This window comes from Schistocerca nitens, chromosome 1 (assembly GCF_023898315.1).
Source record: "Schistocerca nitens isolate TAMUIC-IGC-003100 chromosome 1, iqSchNite1.1, whole genome shotgun sequence".
In the NCBI taxonomy this organism is placed as follows: Eukaryota; Metazoa; Arthropoda; class Insecta; order Orthoptera; family Acrididae; genus Schistocerca; species Schistocerca nitens.
The window spans coordinates 389,661,304-389,679,071 of record NC_064614.1 but is presented as its reverse complement, the minus strand read 5'-3'; the positions used below and the strand labels follow the sequence as shown (position 1 = coordinate 389,679,071).

Here is a 17,768-nt window from a genome sequence, read left to right as displayed (position 1 = left end):
TGCTCAAATTATCCAGAATATTTTTCAAATCAATTGTGAACAACTGTGGTCTGGTGACATGGCACATTGATCTGCTGCCATAGCCCAAATTTCATTGCACTGTCCTAAAGAATGTATGTCCTATATTGATCTGTGTGGTTATTTCATTCAGTGTTGCTTGTCTGTTAGCACTGACAACTCTACACTACTTCTTCAGTTATTAAATGAAGGCTGTCAGCCACTATTTTGTCCACGGTGAGACGCAGTGCCTCTAATTTCGTATTCTTGGCACACTACACTCTTGATATTGTGGGCCTCATGATATTGAATTCCCTAATGATTTCCAAAATGAAATGTCCCATGCATCTAAAATCCATGCAGCATGCATAATTAAACAAAAAGAAATGGTGAACCAGTAAAAATAAACAGTTTCCAAAAAGGAATGATCACCAGTGAACTGGTTCCCAAAGATGAATGAGTTTGCCCATCTCTAGTTTGGTGCAGGCCATAGATAATGTTCTTCATCAGATAATCTCTGCTAAAATCAATTATCAGTATGTAATAAAGAAGTAAATTTCAAGAGTTTTTAGTGGAGCACAGTATTGTTGTTCAGAATCAAACCTTAGACTAAGGAGAACACTAGAGACAGAAAAATGAATATGAAATGAAATTTCTCAAAATTTTGTAATAAATAAATTGTACCTCAATGTTATGAAATTAAATTATTCATTTTATTATAACATCAAAATACAGGATTTTGACATTTCATCTGCATCAGATATCTTATTAATAAGGTTACATTAAATAGTTTTATTAATGTCACATCATAGAGTATTAATAATTAATACATAGGGACATCATACCAAATGGTCTCATGAGTACATAACTGACATCAATGAATTACAATGAAGATGATTTTCATTTTAAATTATTATGCAGATGATGATGTGTAAGGGTCTGTCTTCAAATCTCAGTACAAAAATAAAAATGTCACAAAAATATTATGTACAAAGATGGTCCACAGTAATGTTGATAAGGAAAAAGACAGATAAAGCAAATGCTATACCCTGGATAAAGTAGGGGATAAAGTAGTATAGAAATATTGATATATAATTAACAATGAGCCTCTTTTCTTAAACTTCCAAGACAAAGAATTCCCTCCTTGGAGGTTAATTATTATTATTACAATAAAAGATGCTCTGCTCCAGTGTTAAAACAGAATAATCATTTATGACTAATGCTCAAGAGAAACACAACTGAGATCAGTAGAACTTATAAAAATGCAATCAATTATTTCTTTCCCTGTATCTCTATTGTGCTTGAGATCTGAGCATTTTTGCATCCCCTTCCAACTTTACTGCAGATTAGACAGTAAGAAAGGCAATACAAGCTTAGAAAACTAGGAAGTCATCATTAAGTTTGAGTGACCATCCCTCCTATTGAATAAAATATTTTCTTTTGTTTTATCTGTGTCAGCTTCTAATTGACTTTTTACTTTATCTGTCCATGTTATGAACTGTGCAGACCAATTAAATTCGGGAATGATTTTCACTTTAAATGATCATTGAAATAAAGGTACAAATAAAATCTGTCAGCAGATCTATGAAAATGTGGTCCACGACAATCTCTCAAGCAATTTTTGTGATGCACATGAGAAATTACTATATTATTTGTACAAATTTATAACAAATACGAATTAATGAAACATCTAATTTCTTCACTATTTACATTAGGAAAACTACAAAAAATTAGAATCTCTAAAATATTTACACTCATCCCTCCTATTAACAAATCGATATTCTGAATAAATATTTATAAATTAATTTTAGGACAATTACAGTTCTAATGAATTCCATTCATGTTACATATGATAACGGGAACACTTACTACATTTCATTTACTGTATGTTCAATATGCATTGATAAAATATGTCATGTGATTAGTGATTTCAAAAGATTTTTGTGGTTCATGTATATTAAGGCAATGGTTTTTCATGGTTTATCTGCCCTATAATAAGCAAAATTGCTTTCAAAAATATTTTCAGTAAGATATAAAACTTCAGACATAAATTGTTTAACTTCTTAATACTACATGTAAAAGAGATCTGTGTCACAGTTATTGTGGCAATAACTTAGCATGTCCATATTGATATGGTGCTTGTGAAGCACTAATGTCTATTTTCACTTTTTGTACAGGTTGCCTTTCCTTATGGCAGCCTGGCATTTCCGAGCTTCACAAGGCCAAAGAAACTCTTTGATTTGTCAAATACTGAGTACCGGTTAGCTTCAATGTCATGCAGACTAAGCCTACTATTTTCATTAATGTACATCACAGAAGCTGTGAAGCACGTATTTGATTTTATTCCTGCTATGTGGATGTGTAGCGAGCATTGCATCTTTGGTTCGCCATCTAAAAGTACTTTGAACCCATTAGTGCTCTTTTCATCGAGATAAAAGATCTGTGAATAGAAGAAACATAGAATTACAACAAGATCAAACAATGGAAAGTCTGGGATATGAAAAGAAGACTGCTACTGAACACACTGAGGAAGTGTTGAGTCATAGACAAGCACAGTGAAAAGAGTACTGGAAATATATAAGCTTTCCAACAAAGTCTTTCCTCAGAAAGCAGAAGACTCACACATGGAAACAACTCAACATGTATGGGTACTGTCCATGGCTGCTAAGGCCCGATGGCAACTTCGTCTGATGTGAGCAACAAACTGTTGGGGTAGGTATTATAGGTAAGGAGGAGGCATGGTGCAAGGATGGAGAGGGATAGCAGGGTAGGGGTAGGAAAAGTTACTAGTGCTGCCTGTTGGAGCATACACAGAGCGGGGAGGGGGAGGAGTCAGGATAGATCCATTAGGTGCAACATCGTGAGGCTGTGCTACCACATAATCCGGTCCTGTCACTGGCATCTCCTATACCAACAAAGGTGGGTCACCTGTGAAAGCAGCTATGTGATCTTTGAATTTAGCTGCAATTACTGGTCAATTTTCTGTGGGGGCATAACTACTAACGAACTGTCTTTTCACGTGGATGACCATTGTCAAACTGTGACCGAGAGAGAACTGGACCAACCAGTTAGTGAACATGCCACCCAAAATTATGTACTTCACTTTAATGAGTGCTCTACAGCCTATGGTTTCTGGATTCTTCCACCAACACCAAGTTTCCTTAATTATGCAACCAGGAACTCTCCTTACAACATATTCTCTGTTCCCGAAACACTCCTGGTCTTAATCTTCACTAGTCCTTGGCATCCACCTGCCTATCCCCTTAACAGCTTCCACTGCAGGACACACAATGCCTCCTACCCTGCCAATGCGTCTGTAAGTCCTTTCTTCCTGTCTTCTTCTCTCCTCTACCCCTCCCTACCACATGCTTCCTACTTACCCCCCTACCCCATCCTATTAACAGATTGGTACTCACATGAGACAAAGTTGCAGTCAGCTCTTACCAGATGGAGATGGTAACCATATGTATTGATTTGTTCTGCTGCTGAGATAGGACTTTGTTGGAAGGCTTATGTGTTTCTAGTATTCTTTCCATTGCTCCTGTCTGGAACTCAACACCTCATATATGTGATGAGTAACCATCTATTCTTTCCATATTAGAATTTCAACAAGAAGTTTTCTATATGAAATGAAGCTGCAAATCTGTTATTATATGGCACTTAAATAGACACACATCTAATGTGTGAAAAGGTGATTGATTTGCTGCAATAAATTATTATGAGCAAGCTTAATTATTATGCAAACATAGAATTTATATTTATGATATGTACTTATTACGTAACATGTGATACTTCAAAACAAGAATAAAAAAGAGTAGCTGAAAGTCTAGTTCTCTTGCACATGTGAAAACTACACTACACTAAAAAGATCTTGAAAATAATTTTCTGTCAAGGATACAAACATGTTAACATCACAGATGTTTCCAGTCAAAGTTGAGTAGAACATGAATATGAAAACTACACAAATAAATCCAAAAGAGCTGCAGTGTTTCCTGTATCCAGACATCCTCAGTGATTTCACAGGTGACAAAAGTTTCCTTCTACAGGTTTAGTAACCTCAATAGTATTGTCACATAGAAGAAGCTGTAATTAGATTAATGATGAGCACTAACTTCACTTAATGAAGGTTTATTTAGCAGCTGCATGTAGAAGAGCACGGAACAAACTGCCTCCGGCCAGAACACATACCGTTTATATACAGCTACAGAACATTCCAGTACAATGATTCTTGACATCTGTGGATACTTTTAGAATGTACTCAATCCAAATATAGAAATTAAAATGGTACAGTTCAGGTGAATTTTGAACTCGCAAGCCTCCATTCAACAGCTTAGTATCATAACCACTACACCACAGTACTACTGAGCTTCTTCTGTGACATTGCTCCCTCCTTAAGGTGAACATGTACTCAGCATACTGGCAAAATCGAAGTAGATGAGGCTGATAATGAGAAAACTGCATTCATCACCCCTGAGGGCCTGTATGAGTTTAAGGTAATGCCGCTGGGTTTGTGTAATGCACCAGCAACTTTTGAATGGATGATGGATAATCTTCTACATCAATATCCTCATGGATGGCCAACCAGCCCAAGTTCTTATGGACTCTGGAGCATCATATTCAATCAATACTAAGCTGTTGAGTGGAGCGTCATGAGTTCAAAACTCACCTGGACTGTACCATTTTAATTTCTATATTCAGTTTGAGTACATTCTAGAAACATCCACAAATGTCAAGTATCATTGTACTGGAATGTTCTGTAGCTGTATATATACTGTCTGTGTTCTGGCTGGAGGCAGTTCGCTCCGCACTCTTGTATGTGCAAGTGCTGAATAAACCTCCATTCAACACCTTAATATCATAGCCATTACACCACGGTACTACTCAGCTTCTTCTGGGACAGTATTACATATTCTACTGGACTTTTACAGTTTGTGAGAACTTTTATATGACTCAAGAGCTCTTTTACAGTTTGTCCTAATACACAGTTTGTCCTAACTTACTCTCAGAAAGTTACTTCCACTCTCCTTTGAATTGTGCACTGAATTAAACTTTGCCAATATTAAAACTGTTTACTAGGTGATGATACAAATTTAGTAGTTTGGATTGTTCATTTGATAAGCTATTGCTCGAAAAAGGCAAAGACCAAGTCTAAAAGTCCTGTACAACAGTTTTAATATTCCTAGAGTTCTGTTCATTTAGATCTTCACAATTTAAGAGTAATAATTATTAATCTAATTTTCTGGCAATTCTATCTTCACTGGTGAACTGCTTCCATAATGATTTATACAAAATATGACTTCAAGAGAATGAAAATCACTGAAATATTCATTGTATGGGGCTGTTTTGATTCTCATGTAGAACATGTTCATTGTAACAATCTCTACTGCTCATGAGTGGTTTCTGACTACCTGTTGTAAGTAGTTTCCAAATAAAACTTTTAGTACTGTTTTGCAGGACGTCTCATCACAACCAGCACTTACAAAAACTGTAATTATCCTTTTCAATTATTGGGTGATGAAAATCTCCTCCAGTGATGACACTATGTTTGAGGAACAAATATATTAGTTTGATGACACTTAGAATCTGAAAATACATTTCTTTGATATGAGCAAAATTGAGACACATGTGAAATTAATTTCATATGGCTAAAACAAAATCTTCTGTTAAAATTCAGAGTAGTTGTTAGCTGGCTGTTAAAATTTTGTTTCAAATCAGCCATTTTAAACTTTGTTATACATGAATTCTGATTACATCAATCTGTGATTACAGTGTTCCTAGTATGAATGACAATTTCTGTTTTTAAATACAGTTTTGCTCACCTGTGCATACACATAGTAAAGGCCACTTCTCCTAACAGTTACCACTCCACCCTCATATGTGAAATGTTGATCCATGCCAAGTCTACGGAACCAATCCTCTGGAGTCCAGTCAGTAAACAATTTGTTCTCTGGTCGAAGACGTCCATTTCCTGGTAAAATTTAGTATATATTTAATATATATGGAACACTGATGGTCTGCTTTATTTCTTTGTTCAGTTAACCTAATTAGACCCTCAGGTTCTCTCTGACAACAGCCTAAGAATTTACACCTACATGACACCCTGAATTATTGGTATTGCAATTTAATTATTAATGATAATGTCTACAATGTGAAGAACAAAACTGAAAGTGATAATAACAATGGAAAAATTATTTGATCTGGCTTTGGATATTTCTCAGGCAAAAACAATAATGTTACAACAATTTCACTGGTAGTATTTAGTTAATAGAATTCAGATTAACAATAAAGATTAAAGAGCTATGACATAACAATAGTGATATTAATTGTAGAAAATGCTAATTTAGACATAAAGAAGGTAACAAAATGAGTAAAACTAATGCAATAAAGAGAAGTGCAGATATAAACAGTTTGGGTTAGAACTTTAGATATCTAAGTAAAATTTAGGGACTACAGGGAAAGAGGGAGAGGGGTATAACTCTTTGCAATCAGATCAATCATCCAAGCAGAAATATGTTGTTGTGTCTTAGCAGACAGTTTCTTTGCTGTTTCTTGCAGTTGAAAATGTGAGTCTTTTCTGATTATGTGAAGGAGACCATTACAGAGTAATATTTTCCTGTTGCAGGAAAGGATCTGGAAAACATTGTAGTACAACAGAATGCATCAGAAGAGGTCTGGTAGCAAGGAGTGTGCTATTCAAATAAATAATTAATGTAAATATGAGACAGGAAAGAGTGTATGATAACTGAATGGTAAAGCAGATGAAGTGTATGTGCTTGACTGCAATAGCCATAATAACTGCTCATAATGTGGTTAAATATAACCAAAATGACTAATGTTTGACTACACAGTTTGCACATGTTTATAACTACCTACAGCCATTGTAAGCATTCCTGAGAAAGTACAGTATTTACAAGATGACAGCACTGTAGCAAAAAACGGAAAGTACAAGGGAATGTGATAAGCTTTTTGCTCAGATCCAAAAGAAGGACCTTTCTGTATTTTTGTAGTATGTGTAGAGATGACAACACCTTCATGCTGGATGTAGCTTTGTGTTCAGCCCAGTTTAAGTTCTTTTCAAACCTCTCTCCTCTCAAAAGCGATGAAGCGAGTAAATCTTTTTCACATCACAAATATTAATGAAGAAGTTTCATTTACTATCATTCTTTTCAAGACTAAATATTATATACTAACACATTCTAATTGCATTTATGAAATGATTTTACTGACATGAATACCGCTATCTAAATTAACATAGTGGTTAGAAACAAGAGAGGAATGAAATTTCTGCAAATCACACAGTTTACAAATCTAAACTCCTAAATTTATGAAGCTATGCACTGAAGCAACAACAGCTGGTTGACATAACACTATCTTGTATGATTAGTTGATGCTTAATAGTTGCTGCAGCTGCCAATAAGCCCAACTTTGTTATCTTGCAAACAATTAAAAAAATCATGTCTCTTAAATAACGTGTGTCACATAGCACTAGCTTCTTAAATAAACTAAAATACTGAGGTCTGGGGCTAGCAAAATATTGTATGTAAAAGCTAGTGTAATCCTTGACATAGTTGATGCCATAAAGTAAGTAATGCAGAAGAGGAAATCTGTCTCAAAATGTAGGGTACAGGATAAAAAACAACATGAAAGTTGTAGAATTTGGTAGGAGTAGTTTCAAAAGATCAACAAAAACAGCAACACAAGAAACTCTTTGTATATAGAAAATGCATCTGTCGCCATTTCTTTCTGAAAAAGTTTGGGGAAGCATCACTTGAGTGCAGGATGTCATTGGTGACAATTCTACAGAAGCTCACCACATCTTTTGTGGGCATTATCACCTGAATGATTACAAAGACACGATACTTTAGTGCCAAAAGTGGTGAGCTAAGGTCTTCTGTGAATAGAAGTACACCTCTGTGATGTATTGGACTAGTGACCTATCTGTTAGTCTTCAGAATCTTTAAGCAATTGATTGTTCTTGTGAAAAGTGATTTATACCTTCATTTTAACATAATAACTTCCCACAGACTGAATTCTATATTATCAAGGGGTGATGAAGTGGTCAAGGGATTTGTCAAGTATTTGTACAGAGCACAGTTCACATTGACACCTGACAATGTTGATTTAGTCTTTCCATATTTGCCCCAAATCATTTAATGCAGATGACTTTAGTAGTATCACTGCTGATTGCTTCTCCTAACCTTCAAAGATCAATCTAGTGTTGTGTGTTTCATGATTTCAATGTCAGTGAAATGTTACATTCCAAACATTCGTCCTTCCTTCCTTCCATGAGATTTTGTGTTTCTAACCTTACTGGAAGGACCATTAATATTATTTCATTCGATGTGTCTGAAGATATTGAGAAAGTCTATTTTGAAATTTCCATCTTTAAGAGATAACATTTACAGATAATGTACGACTTTCATTTTTCAAATTTCATTGACTAGACAGGAGAGGGAGTGGTTCTTCAGTTGTCCAAAACAATGGATACCACAATAGATGTGGATTGAGATATATTGTAGCATACTTACCAAGATAGCGGTCATGGTCAACAGTGTGGTTGGAGGAGTCTCCATAGAAGTGTACAGCTGGCATGGGCCGCAAGTGGTGCTGGGCAGAGGTTCCAGCAGCAGGATGTTTGCGTTTGCTGAGTGCACGCAGCTTCTTGCGCTTGATGGCCATATGCTGCTTACGAGCTGCGCTGTCTGGCAGCTGGCGCAGCTCCTGCAGACATAGGAGTTTGTTCACTTCAGACCAGACCTTCAACATACATTATAAAGCACTTCATACTGTGTATTATCCCATTTACAATGGACTACTTAGGGAGAGCTGTGCCTCATTAGGAATGCATTTTTTTTTTAAAATTGGCATCCAAGAATATATTTACCACTTGTGCTATGGAGCACCCTGGACAAAAAATTAGCCATCCTTAGGAGACATCATGCTAATGGCTCACAATACCATCTCTTGATAACAGCATCAGTTTGGCAAAGAAGAGTGACCACAATTTTCTTCAGCTATGCCACATCCAACTGAACCCTCTCATTGAATATTAGATCTTGTAGAAGCTACCAGATTGCAGGGATATTCATTCCTATGTTTCATCCATTTTTCCAAGTAGTGTAAAACATTATCTACGGAATAAGAGAATCCTAGTAAGCACATCTTCCCCTTCTTCTTTTTTTATTTTTTAGAAAGTCCCTGATACATATGGATTGGACATTCTGTATTTGGAGAGACAGTTCACTATGATACTATGTCTCTACCCTTTAAAAAGAGGTCTAATGAGACTTTAGGGTGAAAGACTCCATGCTATTAGCCAGCATCAAAACTTCTACCCTTATGTCATCAATGCTGGGCTGTGTTTTGGAAATGGTGACTGTTTATGACATAAAAGATATCTGTGCCAGTAACTTTTATTTTTTTCCATGACATATTTTGAATGGTTATGTTCTCTTCTTCAGGTGGATCAGTGGATTATATTACACTTTCCTTTATTCAGTCTAATCAGTTGTCTGTTTCAAATTTCATTTTGAAGGTGTTCCAGCAGAAAGTATCCAAAGGGTCATCATAAATACACATTTTACATTTTTATTAAGTCACATTCTTGTCTGTCTGTCTGTTCAGCCTAAATTATACAATTAGTTTTCACCTAACTTTCCAATGAGCTAGAAACTTGAAATTTTAAGTATAGCTCAGAACTGGATTACAATGGAATATTAACTTGTTTTCTTCTGTCTGATACATAGGGGTGATAGTGCAGGTGAAAAGGGTTGGCAACAACTGACATCTTGGCTGCCCTGCAAGACTGACATATTGTGCGAGTAGTTCTAGAATGCCTCCCAGATGATGGGTGGGTGGAGGGCATGACTGAGCAGACGGTGGGGGGATGAGGAGAAGGCTAATGGCTTTTGTTCTCTGTCTGTCTGCTCAGTACAAATACTGTAGTTGATTTTAAACTAATGTCCCCATTGTAATCTCATCAAACTGTTTGAAAACGATTAAACAATGTTGCAGAGAAGATTAAAAAGTAGAAAATAATTACTTAAATATAAACGAATTTTTAATATACTACATTTTTACATTGGAGTAAAAGACATAAAATAATTTGTCTTAGCCCTATACAGGTTCCTAACCCTATACAGATAGTCTTGAAAATTTGTGACTGTGAATATTTAATAACTATGAGAATACTTCAAGATTTAAAATGAAAAACGTGAGTTGCAAGATGCAGTACATAATTGATGCATGAATTCTTCACCTCCTTGTTGTTACACTACTTAGTAAGTAATGTGTGAAATGTCTAGCTCCTTACTATTATCTACTCTTACAAGTATTTTCATGCCTATTAAAATTTCACAATCACAAATTTTCAAGACTAACTGTAGGGGATTAAGAATCTGCATGGGGCTGGGAAAAATTTTTTACATGAGGGCCCTCTTTTTTTTAATTTCTTTTTTTCAGTCTCCAGCCAGTCGCCGAACAGAAACCACAGTGAAAACCAAAAATGTTTTATTTGCTATGTTTAGCTACAACTTTCACCTATTTTTCTATGTAGTCACTACTTTGACTTATATATCTGTTGTAGCATGGTACCAGCTTTCTAACACCTTTGTCATAGAATGCAGCCACATGTGATTTCTGCCAGTTCCTTACGCTGGTCTGTGGCTCATTGTCTGTGCTGAAATGTTGTCTTGACAGCCATGGTTCATCTGAATGAAGAGATGAAATTCAGTGGGAGCCAAGTCCAGGCTGTATGATGGGTGATCAAACACTTCCCGTCAAAACGCTGCAAGAGTGTCTTCATTGCACCTGCAGTGTGCAGTCGAGAATTGCCATGAAAAAGAAAATACATGACATTTAAGCTAAGTGGGCTGCCCGAAATCTGGCGAAACCCCTCAGCAGGCACTTCACACTTGGCAGGAGACACTCTTGTTGTTGGCATGTTTATGTTCTCACTGTGCAGTCAGAACCGAAAACTGTGACATGATGCGATAGACAGCCATACCAGAGACACTGTGCAACATATCTGCTCAAAGCTTCAACGGATTTTCATGATGGTTTTATTTTCAATACCGATTGGAAGTTGAAGAAAAAATAGCCATCGTACTTTTTAGCATGTGGTATTCCAAAAATTCATTTTCGTTTCAATAATTATTCATCATTATATCATACAGAACACAAAATGGCATACTGTTTACGTTGTTATTTCGTAAATGAGTGCCATATGACGATGGAAACGTGTACAAGGTGTCTAAAAATTAGTTATACAAAAGGAACCTTTAATTTTGAAAAATATAAGTAACTTAGAGAAATTTTTGATACAACACTGAATACAGTATATGTTGAAGTTTTATTGATAAATTTCAACGAGGCTATCTTTTGTCACAGGGCAAACGCCCCATCTATAATCAATTTTCTACAACTCCTATGAAGCAAGCCTTGATTTATAGTGGCAACCGCTGGTGTTATCCATTGGCGCAATGGACATGAGTGGACGGAGGTGATCGGACGTGTCACCTGTCAGAGACGTATCTAGACGTACCAGGGGTCCCATATCACTCCAACTGCAGACGCCCCACACGTTACGAACCTCCACCAGCTTGAACAGTCCCCTGCTGACATACAGGGCCATAGATTCATGAGGTTGTCTCCATACCCGTACACGTCCATCTGCTCGATACAATTTGAAATGAGACTCTTCCTACCGGCCAGCCACTGTGGCCGAGCGGTTCTAGGTGCTTCAGTGCAGAACCGCGCTGCTGCTACGGTCGCGGGCTTGAATCCTGCATTGGGCATGGATGTCTGTGATGTCCTTAGGTTAGTTACGTTTAAGTGGTTCTAAGTCTAGGGGACTGATGACTTCAGATGTTAAGTCCTATAGTGGTTAGAGCCATTTGAACCATTTTCTTCCTACCAGGCAACAAGTTTCCAGTCATCAACAGTCCAATGTCGGTGTTGACGGGTCCAGGAGAGGTGTAAAGCTTTGTGTCATGCAGTCATCAAGGGTACACGAGTGGGCCCTCAGCTCCAAAAGCCCGTATCAAGATGTTTCGTTGAATGGTTCGCCCACTGACGCTTGTTGATGGCCCAGTATTGAAATCTGCAGTGATTTGCCGAAGGGTTGCACTTCTGTCATGTTGAACAATTTCTTCAGTATTCGTTGGTCCCGTTCTTGCAGGATCTTTTCCCGCCCGCAGCGATGTCAGAAATTTGATGTTTTCCGTATTCCTGATTTTCATGGTACACTCGTGAAATGGTTGTATGGTAAAATCCCCAATTCATCGCTACCTCGGAGATGCTGTGTCCCAACGCTCATGCGCAGACTGTAACACCATGTTCAAACTCACTTAAATCTTGATAACCTGCCATGGTAACAGCAGTAACCGATGTAACAAGTGCGCCAGACACTTGTTGTCTTATAGAGGCGTTGCCGACTGCAGCGCTGTATTCTGCCTGTTTACGTATCTTTATTTGAACACGCATGCCTGTACCAGTTTCTTTGGTGCTTCAGTGTAGACTGCTGCGTCAGACACTGTTGGCTGACCCTGTCCGACGTCCAGTGGGATAAACAATCAGTTTTCGTCAAACGATTGTACCAATTAATAACAGTTTGCATCTGTGGTGGTGACTTGCGATATGTAGTCCTGACTTTTCTCTGAATTAATTGTAGTAGCTAATTTGGATTCATGAAACCCTAAACAACGCTACGCATGTTCTGCATTGTTGTACGACGCCACGATGACTGTTGGAATAACTCATTTGCGCTTGCAACCTGGCGTGAATGTTGGGAACTAAGAGTGTTAGGCGGGAATAAAAGATTTAATGTATTCAATGCTGTATCAAACACTTCTGTTAGCTACGAGAGTCACTCCAAAAGAAATGCACACTATTTTTTCTTAAATCCATCTTTTCTTCTATATGTTTGAAAGTTTTACAGTGTGTAGATACACCCTTTAGGTACAATATTTTCATTTCTCCACATAATTTCCATCCCTCTCAACTGCCTTACACCATCTTGGACCCAGCGCCTGTATACCCGCATGGTAAAATTCTGGACCAACCTGTTGAAGCCACTGTTCGGCAGCGTTCACAAGAGAGTCATCATCTTCAAACCTTGTTCCACGAAAGAGTCTTTCAGTTTCCCAAAGAGATGGTGGTCACATGGAGCCAGGTCAGGACTGTAAGGCGGGGGTTCCAGTGTTGTTCCTCCGAGTTTTGTGATCGCTTCCATGGTTTTTTGACTGACATGTGGCCGTGCCTTGTCATGCAACAGCAAAACATCCTGCTTTTTTTTTCCCGATGTGGTCGAACACAACTCAGTCAAGCTTGAAGTTTCTTCAGTGTCATCACATATGCATTAGAATTTATGCTGTTCCACTTGGCATGATGTACACAAGAAAGAGTCCTTCGGAATCGAAAAACACCATAGCCATAACTTTTCCAGCAGAAGGTGTGGTTCTGATTTTTTTTTTTCTTGGGTGAGTTTGCCTCTTCATCTCTGGTGAAAATGATGGAGCCATGTTTCATCACCTGTCACAATTCTTCCAAGAAATTCATCTCCACCATTCTCGTACTGTTCCAAAAGTTCGCTGCATGCCGCTTTTCTTGTTTCTTTGTGAGCCACTGTCAACATCCTGGGAACCCACCTGGCACAAACCTTTTTTAACGCCAACACTTCCAGTATTCTGCAAACACTTCCTTCCCCTATCCCAACGTAGCGTGACAATTCATTCACTGTGATGCGTCTGTCAGCAGTCACCAATTCGTTAACTCTCTGCACATTGTCTGGAGTGTGTGCAGTACGAGGCCTGCCACTGCGAGGACAATCCTCAATATTGCCGTGCCCGCTTTCATCACGTAACCTGCTGTACTGCGATCGACAGCAGCATCTCCATACACCTTTTTCAACCTCAAGTGGATGTTTCCCACTGTCTCATTTTCACAGCACAGGAATTGTATGACAGCACGTTGCTTCTGACGAGCGTCAATTGTAGCAGCCATCTTGAAGACTTGCTGTGACGGTGCCACTCATGGGAACAGGTTGAACTAAATTTGAAAACAAGCGGGATGGATGTATCTACACACTGTAAAACTTTCACACATGTAGAACGAAAGCTGTATTTTTACAAAAATATGTGCATTTCTCTGTGGTGTGCGTACTGTAAGACCTTTGGTACACACAGCATCAGATTATTTGACTTGTCGCTCTAACGAAGTAGGGGAGTGTCAGCAATATGTCTCGTGGTCTTATCGTGGCGTGTTTATCTTCTGCCGTTAGGTCAGATGATAGAAATGCCACTTGCACGCTTAGAGTAGCAGATTGACGGTGACCAGCTTTAAACAGAACTTGATTAATTTTCACACACATTTATTAAAATAATAACAAGCATAAAAATTACTTAAGTTGGTTCTGGATGCTATTTACAATTGACCATCTGAAGTTCCTTTGGTATTGGTACGTTAATCTTATTCTGACATGTATCTGTGATACGTGACAAAGTGTCTATACATTTCTCTTCATGGCTATGTAAAGGAATATGATAATCTTATTAGGCGCAGACTGAAACTTCACTATAGACTGGTACAGACAAATGCAGACTAATGCAGACTGACTAATCGGAGGTCTGTACACTTGTTATAATACCTGGAGCGTTCAGGTATCACTGCACGAGTGTGATCCGCGAGGAGAAAAGGTTCAACGTTAACAGCAATCTCATTGGCTGCATTACATATTAATACGCGGATCGGCGGAAGCAGAATTTGGTCCGTCTTTAAGGCAGCGCCATCTCGTAGTGCGGAGACGGACGAGTGCTGCGCCTGCGCCGTTGTGCTTAGCGGGGCGCGGTCTACTGGGAAAGTTGAGTACGCGCTGACTACGCGGAACCCTCGTATTTATCCTTTTCACAATTAAAGGTTACTTCTGAGTAACTAATGTATGAACACCTTATATTTATGACGAGCCTCAAGATTTGCCCACACAAGTGCGATTTGTGGAGGGACCGCGCGACCTGGAGACAGACCGCTGGTGTATGGGGCCTGACAGCAGCCAGGCGGCCTACTTGCCTGCGGCCTGGCGGGGTCGGCGGCCCGCTGCTGCTGCTGCTGTGGCTGCTGCTGGTGGTGGTGGTGGCGGCGGTGCTGCAGCGCGCTGTAGGGGATGCGCACGCTGCGGTCGCCGTCCGTGTCCATGACGCGGGAGGCGCGCGTGATGAGCGGCGCCGGCGGGGGCGTGCCGCCGCGGTGGCCCCGCCACTCGTCCTGCTGCTGCTGCGGCTGCCGCTGCTGCTCCGCGTGGTACTTCTTGGGCGGCTGCGACCACAGCGAGCTCACCCTGCGCAAAATTGTTACACCGTCAACACCTCTATCGACCGCTACAAAACTTACACCACAGTATTTTCATGTCTTTGCCGTACGTTGATTAAAGTTTCATCATAAAGCGAATTTATTTCCTGTATTTACAGTACAGAAAAAAAAGCCATTTCTACCAGGGGCGGGTACGAGGTTGTTTTCTGAGGGGTCACAATTTTTTACTTTCCTTTCTTTTCGTTCCCCTCCCCCGTCAAATGTATTTTCAACTACACTCGTGCTCATAAATTAATGCTAATTGCTGAATGTGGTGCCACACAACGTGGCACTACACAAAATTGGCGCTAATAGCATAGGCACATAGGGAACACGACACACATCTCTAAGTCCACCGTATTGGTGATAAGCTGAGAAAACCGTCCCTAAACGCATCTGCTACAAAACGCCACTGATTCCTGCGCATGTACCCCGACGTCAATACGGGATATGATTGCCATGCACACGTACACAGGCCGCACAATGGGTTGGCATACTCTGGATCAGGCTGCGGTATAGCCTCCAATTCTTGCACCAGTGCCTGCCGGAGCTCCTGAAGTGTCGCAGGGGTTTGTAGACGTGCAGTGATACGTCCACCGAGAGCAACCCAGACGTGCTCGATGGGGTTTAGGTATGGAGAACAGTTAGGCCACTCCATTCACCTGATATCTTCTGTTTCAAGGCACTCCTCCACGATGGCAGCTCGGTGGGGCCGTGCGTTATCTTCCATCAGGAGGAAGGTGGGACCCACTGCACCCCTCAAAAGGCGGACATACTGGTGCAAAATGACGTCTCGATACACCTGACCTGTTACAGTTCCTCTCTCAAAGACATGCAGGGGTGTACGTGCACCAATCATAACCCCACCTCACACCATCAAACCACGACCTCTATACAGGTCCCTTTCAAGGACATTAAGAGGTTGGTATCTGGTTCCTGGTTCACGCCAGATGAAAACCCGGCGGGAATCACTGTTCAGACTATACCTAGACTCGTCCGTGAACATAACCTGGGACCACTGTTCCAATGACCATGTACTGCGTTCTTGATACCAGGCTTTACGGGCTCCCCTGTGACCAGGGGTCAGTGGAATGCCCCTTGCAGGTCGCTGGGCGAATAAACGATGTCCGTTCAGTCGTCTGCAGACTGTGTGTCTGGAGGCAACTCTTCCAGTGGCTACAGCAAGGTCCAGAGCAGGGCCACTTGCAGTACTCCGCGGCCGTCTGCGGGCACTGATGGTGAGATATCGGTCTTCTTGTGTTGTTGTACACTGTGGACGTTCCGCACTGTAGTGCCTGGACACGATTCCTGTCTGCTGGAATCGTTGCCATAATCGTGAGATCACACTTTGTGGCACGACCTGCTGTGTTTGGCCAGTCTCCAGTCGCCCTAGTATTCTACCCCTCATAACGTCATCAGTATGTGTTCTTTGAGCCACGTTTAACACACAGCCACCATTAGCACGTCTAAAAACGTCTTCACACCTACTCGTTGCACCGTACTCTGATACGCACCAACACACCTCTGCGTATGTGGGCTGCTTCCAGCGCCAACGTGCGACGACCGCAGGTCAAATGCACCGCATGGTCATACCTCGAGGTGATTTAAACGCGCAAAACGCCCACCAGAGCGTTGTTTCACCATGTATGAGCATTATCCTTAATTTATGAGCATGAGTGTACGTCGACATACGTACCATATAGTGCACGGCGGAAGGTGCTTTTATCACTACTAGTCCTTCCCTTTCTGGTCCCGCTCGCGAAAGCAGTGAGGGTAAAACGATTGTCTAATTTCTCTCATCTTGTCCTTGCAGTCCTTGAGGGAACTGTTCATTGGTGGCAGCAGAATCATTCTGCAGTCACCGACAAGTGTCGGTTCTCTAAATTTTCTCAACTGTTTTTCGCGAAAAGAATATCGCCTTCTCACCGCAGATTCTGTTTTAAATTCGTGGTGCATCTCCGTATTTTTTTTTTAAACCTAGCAACATGCCTCTGAATTTCTTAGAGGTCTTCCTGTAATCCGACCAAACACTCGAGCAGTACCCAAGAATGTGTCGCGGTAGTGTTTTATATTTGATCGCCTTTATACACTGACGGAAAAAATCGCAACACTGAAAAATAATTAATACGGAGTAATGAAATTTCGGGAATACATTTGTCTAGGTAACATATTTAAGAGATTAACATTGCAAGGTTGCAGGTTAATGTAAGCGCGCGAGGCAATCCATCGCATATATCAAATGCTGGTACCAGTGTAACCGCCAGAATGTTGAATGCAAGCGCATGCAAACATTTTGTTGTACACTTGCCGCATGGATAGCAACGCCTGTTGCCCTTGCGCACTCAATACAGGGGCAGTTAATGCTGTTTGCGGATGACGCTGGAGTTGTCCAATCACGTCCAACATGTGCTCGATTGGGAACAGATTTG

General features: G+C 40.1%; 1 protein-coding gene across 1 annotated transcript in view; it reads right to left on the bottom strand.

Moving 5' to 3' along the window:
- Window positions 1–688: 688 nt before the first annotated feature.
- Window positions 689–17,768, bottom strand: part of LOC126249312 (uncharacterized) — a 448,424-nt gene continuing 431,344 nt past the window's right edge. Inside the window, exons 4-7 of the mRNA XM_049950969.1 lie at window positions 15,061–15,328; window positions 8,526–8,718; window positions 5,817–5,965; window positions 689–2,437 (exon numbers count right to left, since the gene is read on the bottom strand). Of these exons, the coding sequence (XP_049806926.1) occupies window positions 2,186–2,437; window positions 5,817–5,965; window positions 8,526–8,718; window positions 15,061–15,328 (862 nt within the window). The 3' untranslated portion in view covers window positions 689–2,185. The remainder of the gene's footprint in view (window positions 2,438–5,816; window positions 5,966–8,525; window positions 8,719–15,060; window positions 15,329–17,768) is intronic.